The sequence below is a fragment of the Geotrypetes seraphini genome, chromosome 15 (genome assembly GCF_902459505.1).
Source record: "Geotrypetes seraphini chromosome 15, aGeoSer1.1, whole genome shotgun sequence".
Classification (NCBI taxonomy): Eukaryota; Metazoa; Chordata; class Amphibia; order Gymnophiona; family Dermophiidae; genus Geotrypetes; species Geotrypetes seraphini.
Window position 1 is genome coordinate 34,267,224 of NC_047098.1, and position 25,735 is coordinate 34,292,958.

The 25,735-nt window shown below is 40.7% G+C and overlaps 1 protein-coding gene across 2 annotated transcripts in view; it reads left to right on the plus strand.

Moving 5' to 3' along the window:
• The window catches only part of TAOK1 (TAO kinase 1), a 238,934-nt gene that overhangs the window by 172,512 nt on the left and 40,687 nt on the right, over nt 1-25,735 (plus strand). For both annotated transcript variants that reach the window (XM_033921264.1, XM_033921263.1), the window contains 5 exons: nt 6,098-6,265; nt 8,742-8,945; nt 11,451-11,585; nt 21,261-21,497; nt 24,474-24,602. In XM_033921264.1, coding sequence (XP_033777155.1) covers nt 6,098-6,265; nt 8,742-8,945; nt 11,451-11,585; nt 21,261-21,497; nt 24,474-24,602 — 873 coding nt within the window. The remainder of the gene's footprint in view (nt 1-6,097; nt 6,266-8,741; nt 8,946-11,450; nt 11,586-21,260; nt 21,498-24,473; nt 24,603-25,735) is intronic.

A 25,735-nucleotide genomic window follows, 5' to 3' on the forward strand; every position in this document is an offset into this window, starting at 1 on the left:
AAGGGGGGAGAAAGAGAGAGGCACAGTAACAGAGCAAATGGAAGGCGCAGAGAGAAGAGAGACAGTGGATGGAAGGAATTGAATGAGAATATGAGGAAAGCAGAAACCAGGCAACAAAGGTAGAAAAAAAATTATATTTCTTTTTTTTTTTTTTTTGCTTCAGGATAAAGTAGTATATTAGTTGTGTTGATAAAAATTTATAAACAAAGCCCTGCCAGCTGAACATCTCTTTCTCCAGTTCAGCAGCCAGAACTTTGATTTATAAGGAAGGAATAAGCTAAATATTGCAGTACTGAGGCTTGTATGGATGCTGCTGGGATGGTGACGGGGCAGTGAATGGGATGGCGGTGAATGGGACGGTGCAGTGACGGGACAGATTTTTTTCCCCATATCATTCCTAATGCTCACGTCAAAAGCTTCCCTCTGATTCAGCTTCCTGTTTCCGCTTTTGACTGAGCACCCTGTTGCCGATCTGAAGTTCTGTTGATGCCAGGAGTAGAAGGAGGCCCGTTGCCGATCTTAAGTATCATTGTGGGGGGGGGAGGGGTTGCAGATCTTGTTGCCAAAATCGGAAAGGTGAAAAAGGGAGAAAGATGGGCCTGTGGTGGATGGAGAGATTGAGAGAAGGGGCAGATGATGGAAGTGGGGAGAAAGGGGAGAGAGAAGAGGGCAGATGATGGAAGTAGGGTGAAGGGGCTGATGATGAAAGTGGGGAGAGAGAAGAGGGCAGATGATGGGGGAAAGGATTGAATTAGGGAAATACTGGAGGGGTGAGGGAAAGAGGTGGTGAGCTGTAGGTAGACAGTAAAAAAGGAAATTGATGAGAGGGTAGTAAGAACGTAATCTAGATGGATGCAGAAAATCAAGTTTCAAGTTTATTAAAAGATTTTTTAAACTGCTTAATCAGGTTTCTAAATGGTGTACAATATAAAATTATATAAAAACATATAAAAACAAGGGATACTGGATAAAATCCAAGTGTCATAATAAAGCACAGATAAAGCGTTTGGACCTACTTCAAACAATAGGAAAGTGGGGAAGAACTACAATCGTTATAGAAAAGTGCAACATAAAAGGAAAGTACAATAGGTTAAGGTAAAAAGTAACAGTTTACTTTCATTTTGTCCTTAAAAGGACAGTTGTTATCCAAAGGCGTCCTGGAACAAGAATGTTTTTAGTTTTACTTTAAATTGGTTTAAATCGGATTCACCACACAAGTGGTTAGGCAGCAAATTCCAGAGAGTAGGGGCAGTGACGGCAAAATTATTGTAGCGCAACGTATTAATCAATTTTAAAGAAGGCATAACGAGAAGATTCTGAGACGTTGAATGAAGAGATTTTAATGTATTATAGGGAATTAAAAGTCTGTTGATAAAATCTGGTTGGTTGTTTGATTTTGTTGTGAATATTAAAAGTAGAATTTTATAACTGATTCTGTGTTCAACTGGTAACCAATGTGCGCTAATCAAAAGGGGTGAAACGTGATCGTATTTCTTTGCGCCACAAATGATCTTAATAGCTGTGTTTTGTACAATCTGAAGCCATCTAATTTCCTTTTTTGTAATGCCCTTATACAGGGCATTGCAGTAGTCTATACAAGAGATTACTAGAGAGTGGATCAATGTGTTCAAGGAGGCCGGTTCAAGTAACTTAGCAAGGGAACGTATCATTCTGAGTCGATAGAAGCATTTCTGAATGACTGTGCTAATGTGAAAATGATAAGAAAATTTATTGTAAAAAGTAACTCCTAGTAGTTTTAAAGTAGGAACAATTTTGATGGGGAGCGATTCAAGGGACGAAAGTGATTGCAGAAGAGAGGTGTGGGAGAGGGAAGGAGAGGAGAGAGATGCCAGACCAATGGGGGTGAAAGGAGAGATGGAAGGGGGAGGCATACAGTATCTGGAAGGAGCATAGAAGGAGAGAAGATGCCATATAGGGAGGGGCAGAGAGATGGCAGACAGTGGATGAAAGGAAGACAGTAACAAGAAGATGAGGAAAGCAGAAACCAGAGAAGAGAAAAGTAGAACAAAATTTTCTATTTATTTATTGCTTTAGGAGACATGTGTCACTGTTTCTGTGGTGTTGCATTTTATGCAGAGTCCAGCTTCTTGCTGGTTCAATTTAACCTTTGTCTATATATTTCTATTTAATCCCCCCTTTTACATAACTGTGGAGCGTTTTTTAGCGCCAGCCATGATGGTAGCAGCTCTGATGCTCAGAATTTTATGAGCGTCAGAGCTGTTACCACCGTGGCTAAAATCCACACTACAGTTTTGTAAAAGAGGGAGGGGTTAGTTTGTGATGACATATTCCATACTAGGCGAAGGTGTTTTCTGTGTTCTGTGTGTTCGAAAGACATGGTTTTCTGTTAGGATTGACGGTGTAGGATTGATCTGTATTAGTCTGGCTTGTTTAGTTTTACAATGGGTGTATTGATGTACTGCTCACTGCATATGTAAGATGCTGCCTTTTCTTAGGTACTCATGTGTGACATGTGGCTTGTTACTAAAAATTATGGACCGGTGGTTGAAGAACACTGGGCTAAGTCGTGGGCCAGACCCTACCCATCTCTACTAATTGTAACACTATTTTTTCCATTCATTTTTCATAGATACACACAATATAATCTTATTAATAACACATACTGGTTAACCACAAAATTAAACTACACAAAGCACACTGACAGCAGATGTAAATTCTCAAAATTGACCTAATTCAATCACTAAATTCAAAAATAAAATCATTTCCCCCTACCTTTGTTGTCTCCCTCCCTCCATGCTATGCCTTACCTTTTGGCCTGCTTACGCCTGGCCATTTTATGCCGCCCCTGGTGTTATCTTCAGGCCCCTGGTGTTATCTTCCTCACTGATGTAGTGCACAAAGCTGTGGGCAGCAGCTCCTTGCGCGTCCCGCGCCTCATCTGGAAGCCAAGGCTTCCGGTCCAGGCACAGGATGCTCGTAGGAGCCACTGCCTGTGGCTTTGTGCACTGAATCAGTGAGGAAGAGGGAGCTGGCTCGAAGATAATGCTGCATCGATCACACCGTGGACCGGCGGTTGAAAAACACTGTTTTGGGCCTGATGCACATGTTGGCCCTGTGGACCGGCAGGAAATTTCTGTGGACCGGCTGTTGAAGAACACTGTGCTAGATGACCAAGTGATAAAGAGTAAATCTGAACTGAATTAGAAACTAGAGTTTCCACGGTGGAAGACGAGGCGACCTTGATGGCGACGGATGTGGCAGCCTTAACAACTCAGCTGCGTCAATGCCAAGATAAAGTTAGAGGACTTGGAAAATCAATCGCATCGAGGAAATTTAAGATTTATTGGATTACCTGAAACAATCGCGGATTCAGTTCTTCTTTCCGTGGTAGCAAATTGCCCGTGCCATCATCCTTGGGCCCGGCACTCTTTGAGCGGGTACATCATGTGGACCCCTGTTCCAGTACAGACTAACAACCTTGGGTGGTGATTGGCAAACTCCATAACTATCACCACAAAGTAGAACTACTCGGGGCCTATCGCGCAAAACGGGATTCACTGGTTTATGAGTCTACCCCGGTGAGGATTGGACAGGATTATTCAACGGCTTTAACAGACAAGCAGCGGGTCTTTCATCTTATCTGTGCTAAATTGGTGGAGCAGAAACGTCAATTTATGTTTCTGTACCCAGCCATTTTAAAAATCCAGCAAGATGGCAAGTGGCACGTTTTTGACTCTTCGGATAAGGTGGGAGACTTTATTAATTATTTTGAGCCATCATCCTCACCTCCCCTTTGAACACTTTCTTTCTGTTTGTTTTTCTTGATAAACTCATCATCCCCTTTTGCCCTCCCCGGACCCTTAGATCAGCTGATCAGAATTTACTGACCATACCTTCCATCAAAGAATTCTACTACACTAGAAAAACTAACTTTTCCATTGTAGCTCCAACTTTATGAAACGCCATGCTACCTCAACTCCGCCTCGAAAATTCACTCGACAAATTCAAGACTAAACTAAAATCGTTCTTATTCCAAGATGCATACCATGGCGTCTAAATATTTCCTTTCCAACAGCCTGCAAAATAAACACGAACCGCTTTTAAGAAGCGATCCCCATTTCTGGTGTTTTATCCTCCATCCCTCTTCCCTTTAATTAATTTGTTTTTAATGATGTAATTATTAACTTTCCCCTCAAGCTCATATTCGTATTTGTAATTTATCTATTTAATGTTCACATTCCCCCCCTCCCCCTACAGAAATTTATTTTAACCTTTCATTTTTAGTATTGCAAACCGTCCAGGGAGAAGAGAGTTCAGAACCTGGAAGGGAGGGAGTGGGGATGGGTGCAGGACCTAGCTGGCAGGGCATATGAATATAAACCATCCATTTTATATTCGAGTCAACCTTTTTTCCTCTTTTTTGAGGGAAAAATATTATCTTGGTTTATATTCTGGTCGGTTTATAGTCGCGTATGTATGGTACTTCTTTTGTTCACATCCTGTCTTCTTTTTAGATGCTGAGCAGAATAAATTTTTCACATAGGAAGGACTAGGCACTTAACTCTGAAGTTGGGTGCTTAGAACTTTTTAATATTTGGCTCTAAACCATTGGTACTGGTATTGTAAGAGGAATCTTAAGCTTTCCCAGAGTCCTGAACTACAGATTTCAGGTCTACCAGAAAGGCTAAAGCAGAATCTCTTGTTTGGTTCATTGTATTAATACTAACATCTACATTTGAGTCTTCTTTCCCTAGATGGGAGGTTTATTTTCTTTTTGTCATGCCAGGAATCATACATGCTGTCCATTAGATACTGTACCTACATATAATAAAGGTAAACCTCTTTGGTTGTACCATAGAAAGAAAGTACCGTATATACTCTAATATAAACCGGGATTTTTGGGTCAAAAAATTGGCCCAAAAATGGGGCTACTAGTTTATTTTTGGGCCAGCGCCCCCTCATAGATTTGTTGCAGGCTGCTGCCAGGCTCTGCACTCAGCCCTCCTCCTTGCCCTGTCAGTCGTATCTCCTCTGCCGATCCCTGGTAGTCCAGAAGTGCAGTGGGCAGGAGCACTTTGGCACTGCTGCCCGGCGCTGAGCGGCTTCTGTGAATTCTTGTGAGAATTTGCAGGAGCCAATCTGGAAGCTGCTCAGCGCCGAGCAGCACCACCAAAGTGCACTCCTGCTTAGTGCCGCTCAGCAGCTGAAGAAAGTGGAGCTTGTGTTGCAGCAGCCATCCACCGACCGACCGGGTTAGCAGTGGAGCAGGAGTGTGGAAAGCTCGCTCCTGCCCACTGCACCTCTGGAGCACCAAGGATTGGCAGAGGAGGTACGACGGACAGGGCAGGAAGAGGGGCTAGATGCAGAGCCTGACAGGGGAAGGAAGAAAGGAAGGAGGGGGGTGGGTGCAGAGCCAGACAGGGGAGGGTGTGCAGTGTCTGACAGGGGGAGAGTGGGAAGGGGGCTGGGTGTAGAGTCTGGCAGAGGAGGGTGGAAAGAGGGCTGGGTGGAGAGCCTGACATGGCAGGGCACTTGAATATTAAGCCGTCTGACTTATATTTGAGTCAACCATTTTTCCTCCTTTTTTGGAGGAAAACGAAGGTCTCAATTTATATTCGGATTGACTTATATTCGAGTATATATGGTATATCAAATCCATGGGCCTTAAACTAGTATAACTTTTTGTCTTTTTTTCCTCTCTTTTTGAAAGAGGAAACTTTTCTTTTTAACTTTGTAGTCACTATTTTCATTTTTTTATTTTAATATGTTATTTGTAAACTGCTAAGATGGATTACCTAACAGCAGTATATCAAGCCATAATAAACTGAACTGTGCTCATTCTATGCACATGTATTTAAGGAAAAGCAGTGATTCTAGGTTTTTCCTTTCAGAATCATCTTTTAGGACTATCTTAGAGCTGGTAGGTGAGAATGAAAGGTGTGACTGGAAGTTTGAGAATTTTTGGATTATATATTGTTCTGATGTATATATTATGCTAATGTTATACTGTTTCATATGTTAACTGCATTAGGACTCCTATGGTGTAGGATGGCAGTATATAAGCATAAATTAGAAACTGAAAGTGCTGAAACAAACTATTTTTTCTGCCATGCAGCACATGTTTGTTCTCCGGGAACGGCCTGAAACAGTGTTAATTGATTTGATCCAGAGAACAAAAGATGCAGTGCGAGAACTTGACAATCTGCAATATCGCAAAATGAAGAAGCTTCTATTTCAAGAAGCTCACAATGGGCCAACTGTGGAAGCACAGGAAGAGGAAGAGGTATACAAAGGGAACAGAGTTTGTCGCGCCATCTAGCAACTTTATCCTCTTTTCTTACTGTAAAGCATTTTGGCCTTACACTAGAATTTTGCTCTTCAAATTGTCATAAATATTCACATAGAGAATATAAATTTCTTACATCACTTTCTTTGACAGAAACCCTTTCTTTGACAATTTAAATCCTATTTCAAGCAATAGTATCCTATTTTCCAATATACAGGGGGCCCTGTAACCGCAGTTTCAATTATAGTATACTGCCACTCGAGTGCCAAGCACTCCCTCCCCATGCTCTACCCAACGTCACCCCAGCATATCTCAAAAAAACCCCGGTAGTGAGAAGCATCTCCTGCCTGCTGCTTACGCTGGACTCAGCTCTCCTCTGACATCTCTTCCTAGTCCTGCAAACCGGAAGTTATGTCAAAAGGAGGAACTCAGGCCGCATGAATGACTTCTCAGATCATCTTGAAGACCTAGTTGCTGCTGGCTTCTAGCATTTTCGCTGTTTGTAGTGTTCAGCAGTCAGTGGTGGAAGCAGCAGCCTGACTATGTGTCTTAATGCCCCTTGCTATTTTTAGTTTTTATATTTTCTTTTAGATTTTATAGTAAATTATAATTTAAAAGCTGGCTTCAGAATGCCCTTCAGAATGGTCCCAAAGTGTAAGAATACAGATGCTGGTAGTGCTTCTAAGCCTAAGAGAAGCCGTGATGTCCTTTCCATTAGTGAGAGAGTGAAAATTCTGAATATGATTGTATGCAGAGATTTCCAGGTTATATGGCAAGAATGAATTTTCCATTCACGAAGTGATGAAGAACAAAGAAAAAAATTTGTGCTAGTTTTTCTGTGGCACCGCAAACAGCAAGAAACATAGAAGCATAGAAACATAGAAAATGACGGCAGAAAAGGGCCACGGCCCATCTAGTCTGCCCACACTAATAGCCCACCTCCTAACTACCTCCATGAAGAGATCCCACATGCCAATCCCATCTTTTCTTAAAATCTGGCACGCTGCTGGCCTCAATTACCTGTTGTGGAAGATTATTCCAGAGTTATTGTTGTAGTGTGTAATAGTGTGTTAATGAAGGTGGAAAAAGCCTTAAATTTCTGGTTGGAAGATATGTTTATGTTTATTAAAATTTGATATCCCGCTAAAGCTTACAACAGTTCTCATTGGCATTACAATAATATAAGAGTAATAGAAAGAAAGAAAAGAATGTCATAACTGATAGGAAAGACCTAAAAACAATCAGACTTGCATACTTAAATATAAAACTTTAAACAAATTTATACAAAATTAAAAAGAAAAGATGAAACAAATAAACAAAAAATACTGTTATGAGGAAAAACCAAATTGCCTCTCAACTAATAAATATGATCAATCGAAGTAGAATCTACACTAAAAGCTAACTGAAAAAAATGGCATTTTAAAAGCTACAAAATTAGTTTCAAAATGGATATAATTTGGAGTTGGTTCCAAAGAGTAGTGCTAAAAATGAAAAAGCCTTACATTTTGTACATTCACATCTCATTTTAAGTACTGCAGGTAAAGCAAGTCTATTGTCTTGTAAGGATCTCAGGGTACATCCTGGAGTATACGGGAAGGTCAAAGAACTCAAATAACTAGGTTTGAGAGTATAAAATATCTTAAATGTAAGCATTAATATTTTAAATTGATATGAATAGAAAAAGGGTGTCTGTTGATGGCAATACACAATGGCAAAAAACCTTAAAAGTCTTTATAAGGACTTTCAAAAGAAAGATGGAACTGAAGAGGAAACCAAGCCTTTTACAGCAAGCAGAAGATGGTTGCATAGGTTTAGGAACAGACTTAATCTCAAAAACATTAAAATCTTAGGAGAAGCTGTGTTGGCCAATGAGGAAGCAGCTATCACATTTCCAGGATGAAATTAATCTAGAGGGTGGCTACTAAAGTGGTCAGTGGTCTTGGTCATAAACTATGTGGGAACAGACAAGATTTCAATGTGTATATTTTGGAAGAAAGGCAAGAGAGGGGGAAATATAGAAACATTTAAATATCTCTGTGACATAAATGCACAGGAGGCAAGCCCCTACTGAAAGTAAACTTTAGATTGAGGGGGATGAAAGGGAATAGGCTCAGGAGTAATCTAAAGAAATACTTTTTTTATACAAAGGGCGGTGAATTCATGGAACTACCTCCTGCTAGAAGTGTTGAAGACAGACTGTATCTGAATTCAAGAAAGTATGGCATAAGCATGTAGGATCTCTAAGAGAAGGAAGAAATAATAGTAACATAAGATGGTATGAATGAGCAGACTAGATAGGCTATATAGTCTTTATCTGCAGGCATTTTCTATATTTCTGTGTTTCTAAACTTGTATTTTGGGAAGAGAGATGTCATATTTTAGAAGATGGTACTAAAATGTTAATCATGGCCTCTTATTGAACTAACCTTCCCTTGCAAAACAAACTGAATCCTATTGTATTTTCTTCCTATAGGAGCAAGACCAAGGCGTTGGCCGAACAGGGACAGTGAACAGTGTGGGGAGTAATCAGTCTATTCCCAGTATGTCCATCAGTGCCAGTAGCCAAAGCAGTAGTGTTAACAGTCTTCCAGATGCCTCTGATGACAAGAGTGAACTGGACATGATGGATGGTGACCACACTGTGATGTCAAATAGCTCTGTCATACACTTAAAACCTGTAAGTACTTGAATTTTTGTGATCATGGGAAGACATATAGTTGAAGAATATTTGAATGAAGAACATTGATGGAGCAGTATTTCTTGCAACAGAAATTGTATTGGCAGAGGTATCGGGTTTTCTTTTAGTTAGCTGCTCAGAAGTTGATTTGCATGGAGACTCAGTTGATTTGCATGGAGACTCAGAGGAGATATGATAGAGACCTTCAAGATCCTGAGGGGCATCGAAAAGGTTGACAAAGACAGATTTTTCAATTTGAAAGAAACCACAAGAACAAGGGGTCACTCGATGAAATTGAAGGGGGACAGGTTTAAAACAAACGCAAGGAAGTACTTTTTCACACAGAGGGTGGTGGACACATGGAACACCCTTCCGGAGGCCGTGATAAGAAATAGCACAGTACAGGGTTTCAAGGATGACCTGGATAGGTTCCTGGAAGACAAAGGGATTGAGGGGTACAGATAAGAGCAGTGGAAGGGATTGAGGGGTACAGATAAGAGCAGTGGAAGGTTTAGAGATAACTGTAGAGGTAGGTAATAAAATTAGTCAGGGACCGCTGACCAGGCAATATGCCTGATGGGCCGCCGCGTGAGCGGACCGCTGGGCTGGATGGACCTCTGGTCTGCCCCGGCGGAGGCGACTACTTATGTACTTATGTACTTATATGATATATTTTCTTTCCAGATTTCATGAAATTACATTACATTACATTACATTAGGGATTTCTATTCCGCCATTACCTTGCAGATCAAGGCGGAAATTTATAGTTGAAGGATTGAAAACCATTTTTTTGTATTTTTTCAGAGGTATTTATTGAAAAACAAACAATATTATAACATCAACAATTCAGTATCATCCACAGAATACAATTATATACTGTGCTAGAAAGAAATCATTATAATAGAGTATCTATTGTACACCCATAATAATAAAAAATCATTACCAGATCAATATAATAACAGGAGACGCCCCAGATTTTATTTTTAAATTAAGTTATATCAAATCAGGGATCCCAAGTTAACCCTCCCAATCATAGATGGTTTAAGTCTTATCCAGAGCTTATGTGGATAGTTCTGGAACCTTTTATTTATTTATTTATTTATTTATTTATTTATTTATATCCCGCCTAAAAATTAGGTGGTTTCCAAAAGACATTACATATACACATATAATAAAAAGGCTCAATATCTGCACAACTGATCAACCCTTCGCTTGCTCACATAAATGCACTTACATTCAATTTTGGCTTTAGATTAAGTACTCCTAAGCTACCTTTTTTTCTGATCCCTATAAAGCACTGCACAAGATAACCTAGGCCTCTTATGCTAGAAAAGACTTGACCAACCTATCCTGAAGCCCAGACAGAAAATATACTGGCAAGTGGAAGGGAAGAACCTGAAACAAATGCGTTGGACATGGTAAAATGTTCATTTTCAAAGTGACTGTCCTACCATACCAGGACAGGGATAATAAGTCCCAAAGTTCTAAGTCAATCTTAACCCTTTAATTGGCAGAAGGTGAAACAGCTGCTTTACGTAACTTGATGTTGAGCAAGAGTAACAGTGCCGAGTAACAGGCATTTGGAGATGCAGATCTCCCATAAGAACATCAATGCCACATAAAGGGTTAATTTCACTGACAGGTTGGGAATAATTGACCTGAATGAGATCCTGAAAACTGGTAGTCAACTCAACTTCCAAGTATCCAGTACTTCTAGGTACCCACCTAAAAGGGAAGGACAAGGTATGATCCAACATCTCCCCTGACATACTGAACACCAAGACTTCCATTTTAGACATATTAACTTTGAAACCAGAAGCCTTAGCATGTTTTATTTTGGAAAATGGCTGTTCATTTTGGAAATTCTCATTTATTTTCAAACAGGAAACACCAATGTTTTTCCTGTTTGAAAATGAGTGTGAGGTGGACTTTTTTTTTGACATGAGCATCTTGTCCCAATTCTGACTTTGGCATTCTTTCAAAAATGCCCCTCCACATTAATTGGTTCAGCTTTCATGTCTTAAATATATATATATATATATTTAGATTAGCAAGTCAAGACTTTCCTTGAAATCCATGTTGACCATGTCCCATTAATGACCTTACTGAAATGACCAGGACGAAACCTAACCACACCATATTATGGAAGAAACTGAAAACTCATCTATTTGACACTTAATCACCTGTATCCTTTCCTTCCTCCTCCACCCCTCTCCTTACACCTTCCACCCCTCCCTTACCCCTTCCTATCCACCTCTTCTCTTCTCCCACCCCTCCACTCCCTTCTCCTTCCTCGCCCCCCTCTTTAAGTCGCCTTGAGCCTACCTAGGTATGAGCGACGCAAAAATAGAAGATTAGATTAGATTAAACCTTGTCTGTGTGTTCAGTAATTTTATATTTTCAGCAAATTGAATAGGATGAGCTTGGTACATAATGATTGCTTAATGTTGTACTGAAAGTTGCCATTTTAGGTTCAATGTACTGTTCTTATTTTCTTTTATTCAGGAAGAAGAAAATTACAGAGAAGAACTGGAGCCGAGAACTCGACCATCAGAACCACAGTCGCCACCCCAAGTATCTCGGCACAAGTCACACTATCGCAACAGAGAGCACTTTGCCACCATACGCACAGCCTCACTGGTAGGTCTGCTTTCTTTTCCTTTCCATTTTCTTTGTTATAAAGACATTGCAAACTTTTTGTGAGTGTAAAGATTTACCAAGGGTATCTCTCTTCACCTGGTAAATGAATCTTCACCTTTTTCTTACTCTAAAAGGTGGTTCCTCATCCATGATTTATGTTTACATGGCAGTACTGTCACTGTTACTGCACTGAAATGTAGAGGCTGACCAAATTTCAATTTTGGTTTGGGTTATTGTACTGAAACTAGCCCAAAATACTTTCTCTGCCTGGTTTTGGTTTCAGCCCAAAAAGCTATGGCTTGGTTTTGGCTTAGGTTGAAACCCTTGTATTTTCTGGAAGAAGTTGAAAATTTGTGCTTTGTCCTGTTTGTCTCCCTCACTTCTCATCCCCTCTGAATGGGAATTGCCTTCACCCCTGCCCACCTGTAGGTGCTCCCCTCAGGCCTATCTTACACTTCCTGGCATTCTAGAGGTCTAGTCAGGACAGAAGTGATCCCCAGGTGCTCTTGCCCATGCTTGCTGACTCTTACTTTCAAAAATGGCTGGCCTTACCTCTAGTGGCCAACTGACTAGACTGCTGCAAGAGGTCACAGCAGCCATTTTGAGACGAGAGCTGACATGGACAAGAGTGATTTGGAGATCACTCCTGCCCTGACTGCATCACTGAACCACAAGGAATTGTAAGGTGGTCTGGGGTAGAGGGCAGTGAAGTTACTCTATGCATTCCTTTGCGTTAGAGAGCTGCATGGGAACGGGGATGATGGGAATCCCGCAGGGATCCCGCAGGTTCTCCCTTCGGGTCGCAGGGATCCCGTGGGGACGCCCCCTAGGGTCGCAGGGATCCTGTGGGGTTCCGATGCACTGAGCCGCGAGGCGTGTCTTCTTTTCCCTACCTGTCCTGCCCCAGCACACAGCCGACTGGAAGTCTTCCACGATGTCAGCGCTGATGTTGGAGGGAGGGCTTAAGCAAAGCCCTCCCTCCCTCCGACGTCAGCACTGACATCGGGAAGACTTCCGGTCCGCTGTGTGCTGCGGCAGGGCAGGTAGGAAAAAGAAGACACGCCTTGCGGCTCAGCTTTCACTCCAAATGTGGCGCAAAGTCAGCCATTGTAAAAATACTGTAGCTTTTAGTTTGTTTTTATTCGCTGAGGTCCATGTGTGCTGCAGCTATTTTGCTTGGAGGTAAAATATATAATTTCATTATTTCTGTCTAGGATGCTACAGTATTTAGGTAATTCTAAAGAATTTCTGCACTCAGTTGGGTATAATGAAGATTCAGTGTTTGGGGTTTTTTTCTCTTTTTATTTATTTATACTTTTATATTGTTAAACAACAATTTAACTAGAAATAAACAATTGAAATAAGAAACAAGTAAAACAAATTATAAAATAATTCCACATTAGTAACCAATATTAAAGTCCACAATATGGGAAGAGAGAATCCATCACCTCCAAGAGAAGTTGTTTTTCAGGAATAGTTCAAAATTAAATCACATTACCGAGTACAATTGGATTCTTCTAACTAACGGCCTGGTTGAGAGACGCCATGGAAGCCTCTGAAGGTCTTCCAGCTGCCTTACCCTCAAGAAAAAAATTCAACTGATCGGGTTTATAAAATATATATCTAATACCTTGATAGATAATGCAGCATTTACAAGGAAAACGTAACTGGAAAGTTGCTCCCCTATTCAGAGTTAACTGGCGATAGGCCAGGAATTTCTTCCATCTGACTTGCGTCCATTTTGAAACATCAGGAAAATTTGAAATTTTGAATCTATGAAATTCCACATTATCAGTCTGAATAGATGAAGAATTGCCTCCTTATCCTGGAGAAAATCGAAGGTTACCAATAAAGTAGCTCTAGTTAGTATTTCTTCTTGTTGAGATGTATCCAACATACCAGTGAGATCCAAATCTCCTGGTGCTGTTCCTTTGCCTTTTTCCTCTTTAGGAATATTCAAATAATATAACTTTTGTAATGGTGGCATATTATTTTCAGGAAATTTCAATATTGATGTAAGAAGGAATGAAATAAATGTCTTGATGTTTGAAATTTGGAGACAGGAAAGTTTAAAAGTCTAAGATTCAAATTTCTATTTGCATTCTCCAAATTTTCCATTTTCCTAAGAAGCAGACATTTTTCCTTCAATTGTAAATTAGTGGAAACCTTCACTTCTGCGATTTTTCTAACTTGTCCATTCTGTCGGACTGTTTTTGTAATTTCTCTTCAAAAGTTTTAAATTGAGTGTTAGTATTCTGAACTGAGGCAACAAATTGGGAGCATACCTTATGTAGAGATTCCAAACCACTCCATAACGCTTCCATGTCGATCACCTTGGGTCTTGTTAAAGGAGCAGGAAAAGATATTCCGGGCACTTCCCTCTTGGGTTCCACCTACTCCTTCCCTGATTCAATACAGGCTTCAGTTCCTCCGACCTCCAATGTCGACTGTAAAGAAGTCAGCAAGCCATGAACCATTTCCGGGGTCAGGGGTGAGATCTGCAACGCCGACGGAGACATCAGCTCTGGGGCTTCCTGCACTGCCGATGGCGTCCCCAACATCCTCCCGGGACGCGGAGGGACTCCAGGCCCCAATGGGCTAAGCGACACCTCGCCCTCCAAGACCGAAGTCTGCCCACCTCAGTCCGCGGATATGTCCACTCCAACCGGGGCGGCGTAGGATGTAATTGCTGCTTGCCGCGTCAACGAGGTTGCAGAGGGAGCTGGAAAAACGCCCCTCTATTTGCCCCTGCGCTTAGGTATAGCCAGTGGAAAAAGTATTTAGTAGAAATATAAAAACGCCAAAGATGCATGAGCCTTTTGCAGACACGACTTACTCGGTCGCCATCTTGATTCTTCTCCGAAGATTCAGTGTTTTAATCAAACTTGTGTCATGCAGAAGCTAAATTTTATGAGAAAGAAACCTGCAGTGTTCGTTTTAAAGCACATGTGCTCGTTCGCTTTTAGTGTTAGATAACATTTCATTGTAATATTATTATTTAATATATATTAGAAAATAATTTGAGAAATGTATTGTTACAAGATCTGATTATACTTTATTAGACAGTATCTGTATACCTTCGTAGTGCTATGTTTTATTTATATGAGTGTAGCTAAGTCTTTTATTTAGCTCAATTAATAGTAACAGATTAATTTAACAGTTTTAATTAGTCAGATTAAAGAAGAATTAAGAAATTTATAATCTGTACTAGTGTTTAAGCCCGTTATATTAACGGGTGCAAGAATATGTCTGTCTTTCTTTCTGTCTCTCCCTGCCCCTGTCTCTTTCTTCCTTTCTTTCTGTCTCTCTCCCTCACACTAACTGTCTTTCTGTCTGTCTCTCTCTCTGGCCCCCTGTCTGTCTTTCTTTCTCCCTACCTGCTATCTTTCTGTGTGTCTGTCTTTCGTTCTCGTGCACTGCCTGCCTGTATTTCTTTCTGTCTCTCTCCATGCCCCCCTTCTGTCTCCCCCCCCCACAAAGCAAACCAAGATTGTTCCCTGGCCCCCTTTCCCTCCCCCCCACACTTTCCTGTGCAGCAGCAGCATTCCCCCCCTTCCCTGGGCAGCAGGGTAGCAGCATGTCTCTTCCTCGTTCCTGGCCAGCTCCCATGCCAAAGTTATTTTGAGTTCAAAGCCACCACCGCGGCTCCTCTCACTATCCGCACCTGCGTCAGAATCCTTCTCTCTGATGTGACGCTAGAGAGGCTTCTGACGCAGGTGCAGCTCGTGAGATGAGCCGCGGCGGCGGCGGCAACGGACTGAAGAATAACTTCAGTAAGGGAGCCGGCCAGCCCGCGGGCCGCAAATTAGTACCTGGGGGATCTGTGTTAGACAGAGTGAAGGCGGGAGGGGGGGATTCGCCGCCGTGGTCGCTACCTCCTTGTGTGTGTATAAAACCTATTACCGAACATGCGCAGTTCAAATGCTGTGATTTCTGCGTCCGTGATGTGTGCCTCCGTGTCAGACATGCACAGTAGAAGGAACCAGCGTCGCCGAGGGAGGGCGATGGGGAAACCACCGCTGGCTCCTTCTACTGTGCATGTCTGACACGGAGACACACATCATGGAAGCAGAAATCACAGCATTTGAACTGCGCATGTCCGGTAATGGTTTTATTATAGCGGATGTCTCAGTAAAATGTTATGTTTAATGTTTCCAATCTCACTGGAATAACTTAAGTGGAGTCCCACAAGGTTCTCCACTTTCTCCTTCATTATTTAATGTTTATTTGGTAACTCTGGGCAATAAATTGACAACCTTAGGCCTAAAATTATATTGTTATGCAGACGATATAACTATAGTCCCAGTTTCCTCCTTAACATCTGATACTCAACATTTTATGTTAGTTGAGCAGTGGGCAAAGGAATTCAGACTAAAATTAAATTCTAATAAAACTAAATTTTTCTTGGCTAGTCCAGCTAACAAGATTAAAGAGAGTTATCCCAGGACAAGCGGGCAGCATATTCTCACATTTCGGTGACATCGTCCACGGAACCCCAGTACGGAAAGCTTTAAAAGTATATCACCACTTTAAGTTTTTAGAAATTTACGACTGCCCGCACTGTGCATGTGCGAGTGTCTTCTTGTCCAATGTAGGCTTTCGGTTCCTCAGTTCGTCATTTTCCACAGAACGAAGAAGTTGTTTTTTGACTGAACTCTGTTCAGTTTGCTTTGCCTTCCTGCTTCGTGGTTTTTTTTTCTCTTTAAATTTTCTGTCTACTTTTCTAGTCTTTTAATTTTACTTTCTTCAGTAAAAAAAGCAAAACACACGATAGAGTTTAACTCTTTTTCTTTTCTCGTCGGCTTTGGCCTTCCCCCCTTGAGCAACATTGAGTTTAATTTTGCTGAAGCCATATTCCCATTCATGTTGAAACCATTAACGGGCTTTAAAAAGTGCTGTAGGTGTCAGAGGCCTGTTTCCCTCACCGACCCTCATAGTTGATGTCCATAGTATTTAGGCTCTGAATACCGGATGGAGACTTGCACCCAGTGTTCCACCCTACAGAAGCACTGTATTAAAGCCCATCAACTGCAGCAGGAGAAGTTGTTCGGTCTGGCCATGGACATTGAAAAGATCTCACAACCATCGCTATTGAAGATTCCTGTATCGATATCAGTATCGGGTGATATTGCACCATCAGGGAAGCCAGCTAAGAAGCCACCAACTTCCCAAACAGCATCACAGGTTGCAACAGCATCGGGTCCCATGCTGCAGACCAAGCAGTGATGCCCACGTTCTCCACTATTGTGGCTTGTCTCTCCTTCAAGGTGTGCAGCCTTGTCAAGGTCACCCTCTCTGAGACAAGCTGCTGCACCGATGGTACCGGCAGATAAGCCAACGGTACCGGTTCTTTCATTTCGGGAGAAGCTCAGTGAGTTCTTCCAAAGTGAGCTTGGTTATATTTTCAAACACCATGCACCAGTGTTTACATCGACTCCCTCGGTACCAGCCCAGTCTGAGCATCCTGCCACAAGGCCCTACAGTACTGTTGTCAACTATCCTTCAGAATATCGACATGGATCTTCATCGAGTCATCATTGATCCTCAACTCAATGTTCTGCTCCTCAGCTTCGATCATCGCATCACCTGTCCAGTTCTCCATCAGTGCATCAATCCACTACTTCGACATCGACATCATTTTTCTACTTGACGTTCGAAGTCAAGGAAGCATCGATCTTCATCACATGCTTCAAAGTGCAAAAGAGCTTCTCGCTGATCCTCATCTTCCTCGGATTGATACCGAAGTCATCAAAAGCATCGATCCCCTCGATGCACAACTTCTCTACGATTCTGATTTACAGTCTGAATCAGAAGGTGACCTCTCTGGTTCTGCAACTGATGCTTATGATACTCCCTCGAAACTATCTCCTCAGAAATCTCCTCCAAAGACTAGATTTCCTACAGAAAGACTGTCTTTTACTAAATATATTAGGCAGCTATGCAAAGACCTGCCTGTCAAATTGGAAGCTGAAGCTAGTCAAGCTCAAATGAGAATCGGCCACCATGATCTTGATAGCCCCTTGGTGGCCCAGACAACTGTGGTTCTCCCTTCTACTTCAGCTCAATGTCAAGGAACCAGTACCCCTGCAGGTCTTTCCATCTTTTCTCACACAGAGTCAAGGATCTCTTTTACATCCCAATCTACAGTCCTTGCACCTGACATCTTGGTACCTCTTGGGAAGACCTCAGCTGACGCTGATCTTTCTGATCCTGCCTGGGTCATTTTGGATGCATCCAGGAAACCTTCTACACAGTAGTGCTACCAACAGAAGTGATCATGGTTTTCTAAGTGGTGTTCTCTTCATCACCATGATGCGTCATCCTCCTCTATATCTTCAGTATTGGATTATATTCTACATTTATCCAACTCAGGTCTTAAAACCACTTCATTAAGAGTTCATCTTAGTGCTATCAATACTTTTCATGGACCAGTCAATGGTAAACCTTTGACTGCTCATCCTCTTGTTTTCAGATTCACAAAAGGACTTTTCAATATCAAACCGCCTCCAGTGATTTGGGACCTTAATATTGTTCTTTCTAGACTGATGAGCCTCCTTTTGAACCAATGTCTTTGGCTCATCTTAAATATCTCACCTGGAAAGTGGTATTTCTAATCTCCATTACATCTGCTCGTTGAGTTAGTGAGCTTCAAGTGCTAGTGGACCCACCTTTTACAGTATTCCACCATGATAAAGTAGTGCTTCGCACTCATCCAAAATTCCTTCCAAAAGTAGTCACGGAATTTCATTTGAATCAATCCATTGTTCTTCCATTGGTTTTTCCCAAACCTCACTCTCACCCTGGAGAAATGGCTCTTCATACTTTGGACAGCAAATGAGCTTTGGCTTATTACTTACAGTGGACTAAGCCACATAGAACATCTCCTCAACTGTTCATTTTCTTTGATCCTAGCAGGTTGGGCCAGCTTGTATCCAAGAGAACTATCTCTACATGGTTGGCAGCCTATATTGCCTTCAAGTTTAATAAAATTTGTTTAATCACTTTACATAAAATTCTAAGCGATTTACAATAAAACGGGGATCAAATAATCAAATAAAAACAAGACAAAAGACATGGGCACAAATCTGTTATGCACAGACTGGACTGCAACTCGGGGGTCATGTGACAACACACAAAGTCTGAGCTATGGCAACTTTAGTTGCTTTCTTACATTCTACTCCTATTGATGAGATCTGTAAAATTGCTACTTGGTCCTCAGTTCATACATTCATGTCTCACTACTGTCTGGAATCTTATTCCAGATGGGATGGTCACTTTGGCCAAGCAGAATTGCAAAATTTATTTTCTTAATGGCCAACACTCCCTCCATCCCATTGTAGTAAGCTAGGGAGTCCCACATGTGAGAATATGGCAGCTTGTCCTGGGATAAAGCACAGTTACTTACCGTAATAGGTGTTATCCAGGGACAGCAGGCAGATATTCTTACAATCCACCCTCCTCCCCTGGTTGACTTCTTAGCTTGCTTACGGAACTGAGGAACCGTGAGCCTACATCGGGCAGGAAGGCACTCGCGCATGCGTGGTACGGGCAGTCGCAAAGATTCTAAAAACTTAGTGGCGATACACTTTTAAAGTTGTCTGTACTGAGGCACCATGGATGATGTCACCCAGATGTGAGAATATCTGCCTGTTGTCCCTGGATAGCATCTCTTACAGTAAGTAGCTGTGCTTTCTCTGATGTTGAATGGAATTCAATTAGTCCAGTGATTAGAATCTTAGGAGTTTATTTAAACCAAAATTTGTCATTTGATGTTAAACTCAATGCTTTGATAAAGAAAAAATTTTCATATTGTTGAAGCTTCACACAATTAAATCTTATTTTGATTTCTCGTCTTTTAGACTGATAGTGCAGTCTCTGGTTTTAAGCACTTTAGACTATTCTAACATCATTTATTTAGGTTTTTATCAAAAAATTATTAAGAGAATATGAATCATTCAAAATATAGCAGTGCATCTAATTTTTAACTTGAAAAAATCAGAACACGCAACACCATATTATTTCAAACTACACTGGCTCCCAGTTGAAGCGAGAGTGATTTTTAAGTTTGCTTGTATTTGTTATAAAATATTACATGGTCTTATACCAAGTTATCTTTTAGATCAGTTTGAATTAGTTGAAAATAGACGTTCCCCACGCAATATAACTCTATTTTCGCTCCCTTCAATAAAGGGTTGTGTATATAAAAGGTTTTTTAATAGAACCTTATCATTCCAGGCAGTATATGGAATAAAAGTTTTAGTAGTTTGATTTTAAATCCTTCATCTTATCAGGCTTTTAGAAGATCATTAAAAACTATCTTGTTTGATAAATATGTGTAACTTAGATACAATTCTTAATGTTATATCTTTTAAATTGCACAGAATGTTTTGAATTTGTAATGTAAATTCGCTGAGTTGTACAATTTTCATTCCTTGTTGTAAACCGCATTGAACCGTGAGGTATTGCGGTATACTGTATAAACAAATTTATTATTATTATTCTGCTCTTGTCCAAAATCATAGTGCATCAACTTCAAATTCTCCATTACCAATATTCAATTCTACAACAGCTTGAAGGAGCACCTCCAGAAGTGGCAGTGAATTTCTTCACTGCTCTTCATGAATCTACATACCATCTTATTAAAATTAGCTGAGATGCGTACGATATGATTTCCAGAATGGCAGCAGTAGCTATTGGGGCCTGTTACACAGCTTGATTTAAAGCCTCGGAACTCAGGGATGATTTGCATGACCATTTGGCCGATACTCCCTTTCTGTGAGATAGTTTATTTGGTGCAAAGGTTAAAGATACAGTCTCACAAATAAAGAAGGATTCCACAGCCATGCGCATGAACTCTCAGCTCGACCTTCAGACCAAATCCAACAATATCACAAATCATCATCTTCCTCCAATTTCCGCAGATCATACCACCAGTAATTTTTAAAATAATATTACCCTAGAAGATGCTTCCTCCCATACAATAGGCCTAATGTCCAGCAAGCTCAGCCTTCTTCCTGTGCTCAAAAGCAACGACAGAGAAATCGAAAGCAAGCTCCCAGCACTCAGGTGCCTGCTCTCAAGAACATTCCTAACTTTTGACAATTTCCCAGTTGAAATAAATTTGACCATTTGAGGAATATCTAAGGACTGTAAAGTAGCTGGGCAGTGAACCAGTATTTTTATCATACGATTATTTTACCAGGTTTAGATTAGGTATAATATGGCAGTTATTGTAATCTTATGTTTATACTGATTTTGTGGAATACACTTTACTTTCATCCTTAGCAGCATACCAGATTGAACTGATATATGCAGATGACCCTTTCAGTGTCTGAAATAAACTCTAGTTGGGAATCACAATTTACATATCATGATTTTATTTATTGATTCAGTGGAGTCTGCCACATATTCCTCAATACATGAGTTACCAGTCTAGTCATACTGGACAATAGCACAATTTTATTTTTTATGCTTTAACCATACTGTAAGCAAATTGACAAATGCCAATTAGGAATGAAATTATGAAAACTGGTGCTCTTTCTCTCAGATACATTTTCTTATAAGGAGAGCTTATCAAAGATGCAATTTACTGGTGAAATCATATGATCATATTTTAGTTTTGCAGTATGAAACATTTAATTTATCTGATGCTTTTTCTTGTGTTTTGCTGTCCAGGTCACAAGGCAAATTCAGGAACATGAGCAGGACTCAGAGCTGCGAGAGCAGATGTCTGGCTATAAACGCATGAGGCGTCAACACCAGAAGCAGCTGATGGCATTAGAGAACAAGCTGAAGGCTGAGATGGATGAGCACCGCCTTCGGCTGGACAAAGATCTGGAAACTCAGCGTAACAATTTTGCTGCTGAAATGGAGAAGCTTATTAAAAAACACCAAGTAGCCATGGAAAAGGAGGTAGGAATGAAAAGGTTTAATATGAGATTGTGTAGTTTTCTAATGTTTCTGTACAGATGAAGTTAATCGCCTAGTCCCAGTGATGGGTAGCATTATGTGATGGTGTTGACACTGAAACATGTTTCCAAAGATTTCTAAGACCCAAAAGTCCCTCTAATTATGATTCTTAGTTTCCACGTATGTGCAACTGCACAACGTGCCGCACTTCGCAAGTTTCTTCCAAGAGCAGCAGCAGCAGTCTCCTCATGAAGGAGACTATGCTTAAGAATAGGGAAGTACTACTTTTGGATCCTGTTGCCCCCCCCCCCCCCAATAATAGACTCCTTGTACAGAGTACAATCATGTCCGGTTTTTAATAAATCACAACTCCAGCATCAGTCATTTGTAGTGGCAGCTCTAGAACTTAGTCTAGCACCCCTCCAGGCAGAGAAAGGAGGACCTTAGACAAGTTCAGTTGGAGACTCTTTCAGAACTCAATGCTTACCTGCTAGATTTTGAATTATGATTTTTACATGGCTTTTTATATGAAGTCATTAACTCAACAACTTGTATAGCTTGAGTGATACTTCCCAGATGATCAGCTACAGAATTTCTAACATCTCACAAATGACCTGCTGGAAACAAGAAAATTTATGGCCAGATCTGTATTTGATGCTTTTAACATCACCTCGAGAGTGTCTGCATTATCCATTGCCATGAGAAGACAGGCCTGGCTGCGAGTGTCTAATTTGGATTCTAAAGTACAGAAACGTTTGGCTAACATTTCTTGCCTAGGAGAGATGAGCTTTTAGAGGGCAAAATAGAAGAAGCCATCCAAAAAATCACTAGATATCAACAATTTTTTGTCCACATCAGTGGCAAAATCTTCCAAAACTCAGGCTATGAAGTGCTCTTACAGTTCTAAGCGCTCTGCTTTTTACTCTTGATGAAGATGTGTGCAATCATCTACCTCATCCAGAACTCCAGTGCAAAGATGACTCAGGCAGTAAAGGCCTCAAAAGTCCCAAACCCAACTGCAGAAAGGACTCAGAAGCCTTCTCCGTACCAGACCTCCAATTAAACCTCCTCCAGAGGCTTGGAACCTTAATGTTGTACTTTCAACTCTGATGAAGCCTCCATTTGAACCTCTTTCGATTTAATCTCTGAAACATCTGACTTGGAAAGTGATATTCCTTGTAGCTATCATGTTGGCTCGTCGAGTCAGGGAACTTCAAGTGCTTGTATCAGATCCACCTTATACAAGATTCTACCATGAAAGGGTAGTTCTTCGAACTCATCCAAAATTCCTGCCGAAGATTGTTCCAGAATTTTATCTAAACCAGTCTGTCCTATCTGTCTTGTTTCCAAAACCACATTCTCACCCTGATGAAGCTGTGTTCCACACATTGGACTGTAAACATGCTCTTGCCTATTACTTGGATCATATCAAACCACGCAGGACTTCAACTCAACTGTTCCTGTCATTCGATCTTAACAGACTAGGAGCTCCTGTCACTAAGAGAACCATCTCCTCAATGTTAATGGACTGTATCTCCTTTTGTTATGCTCGGACTGGTCTGACGCTTGAAGGCCATATAACTGCACATAAAGTTTGAGCATTGGCAACTTCAATAGCTCATCTATGTTACACTCCCATTGAGGACAACTGTAAAGCAGCTGCTTGGTTCTCAATTCATACTTTCACATCCCACTATTGCCTGGACATTCATTCCAGAAGAGATAGTTGATTCGGCCAAACAGTTCTACAAAAATTTATTTTCCACTTAGAAGCTAACTTCCTTCCAGCTCTGTTATTTATGCCAGGCTCATGGTAATTATTAAAAATCCTCTTCTCAGAGGCATGGGCCTGGCAGCTAGGGAGTCCCACATGTGAGAATATGCTGCCTGCTTGTTCTCAGATAAAGCTAAGTTACTTACCTGTAACAAGTGTTATCCGAGGACAGCAGACAGATATTCTCACAACCCATCCACTGCCCTTGTTTGGCTTCTTAGCTTTGTAACTGAACTGATGGTCCCGCAAGCCGGTGGGAAAGCACTCGTGAATGCGTGGTATGGGCAATTTGAGATTTTTTTTTTTCATTTTAAAAGTGGCAGTATACTTTTGCACTGTCCATACCAGGCTCCATGGATGACGTCGCCCACAAGTGAGATAATCTGCCTGCTGTCCATGGATAACACTTGCTAAAGGTAAATAACTTTGTTGTTTCTGCACATCCAAAACACAAGGTTTCTAAAATGAACATCAGTATGAACATCAGTGCTTTCCAGAAATTTCTTAATCTGTAATAATATCTTCAGATATTTGCTAAAACATTCTTTGTTTTCAAATTAAATTTTCTTTCTTTTCTGAATTGATTTTCAACAGTCTGTGCAACAGCAGTACTTAATTATATAAAATGATGTTTCTGATGTATGCTGCTCATGCTGAGTACACAGGTTGACTGCTGCTTTTTAATCAAACCCATCTAAAAAGGTTTAAAGTGTTTTTCATCACATTTGTTTACATCTGAGGGCATGTACAGAGAGAATCCATTTATAATATATTTTTTAAGCATGAAATCATAATTTAGGTTAAAGTACTGGCTGCATATTATGATTAAATTGTCCATTAGATAAATTTCCAAAAAAAGAGTAAGGGCCTTTTCTATCAAACTGCATTAGCAGTTTTTAGCACAGAGAGCCGCGCTGAATGGCCTGCGCTGCTCCCGACACTCATAGGAACTCTATGAGCGTCGGGAGCAGCACAGGCCATTCAGCGCGGCTCACCACACTACATACTGCTAGCACAGTTTGATAGAAGAGGCCCTAAAGAGTTTCACATTTATTTGAATTAGAAACTGTTTCTTGGTTGACAAATTTTGACTTGGATATCTTGAGCTGCTTTTGAGTAATTCATACTAAAAATCTTAATTTTAGTGAAGTAAATGAAGTCCACAAACTGATATATTTTTATCTTTTTTTTATTTTTGTTTAAAGACAAAAGTGATGGCAAATGAAGAGAAGAAATTTCAGCAGCATATCCAGGCACAGCAGAAAAAAGAGTTGAGCAGTTTTCTGGAATCCCAAAAACGAGAATATAAACTTCGAAAAGAACAGCTTAAAGAGGTGCAAGAACCTTCTGTGAAGGGGCACATGGTGTGCTGGCATATGTGTACAGACTAACTGTCACTGCAGTGTAGTAATCTGTCTTATGAAAGGGGGAGGGGAGGGAGGTGAGCAACTGAGCTGTCATGTTGATTTCTTCAGCCTTCATCCTATAGCATTCGCATTATTAGCCCCAGTGTAATGTAGTAAGTTTGGAAAACATGTCTTTTTGTGTAAAAGCTGATTTGAAAAATACTTACAAATGTAAAATCTTTAGTTTTTTCATAACTAATATTAGAGAATGACCTGGGGAAAAAATTTGTCCCCATACCTGTGAGCTCGGTCCCCGTCCCCACAAACCATCTGATCCCATCTGTATGTTCAAATATATTTTATTGAGCTCATCAAGAAAATCAAACAAATACACAAAAGGAACCACAAACAAGCTCAAATTTTGTTGTACAATACCCCCCACACAACTCCCCCCCTATCTCCCCATACCCTCCCACCACCCCCCGGGTCCTCCTCCCAAGTACAACTCCAAAATATGCAATGAGATAATACAAACAATACAGGCATACCAACGGTAACATAGCGATACAGAGAGACATAGAATCAACAGTTAAGCAATTGGCTGCGAGACAAGGGAGTCATGGTAGTCCAAAAGGGTTCCCAGGTGCATTGAAAAACGTGCCCTGAGAGAGAGGAAAAGTCTGATCCCATCTGTATAAGCCAAAAATAGTTTTATACTGAACTTAATTTATTAAAGTATAAAAAAAAACAATATTCTGTACAATTGTCATTTTATAAATCAAAGTTCTGGTTGCTAAACTAGAGGAGGAGATAAATGTTTATCAACACAACTAATATACTACTTTATCCTAAGGGAAAAAAAAAAGAAAAAAAATAGAAACTTTTTTTTCTACCTTTGTTGTCTGATTTTTTTCTTTCCTCATCTCATCATTCTGTTCCTTCCATCCACTATCTGCCTTCTCTCTGCCTCTTCCATATTGAATCTGCTCTATTTATATGCTTCTACCTGAAACTGTGCCTCTCCCTTCCATTTCTTCCTCCCCACTCCCATTGGTCTGGCACCCATCTGCTTCCCTCTGCTCCTCCCATAGTCTGGCATCTCTGTTTTCTTCCCTTCCATC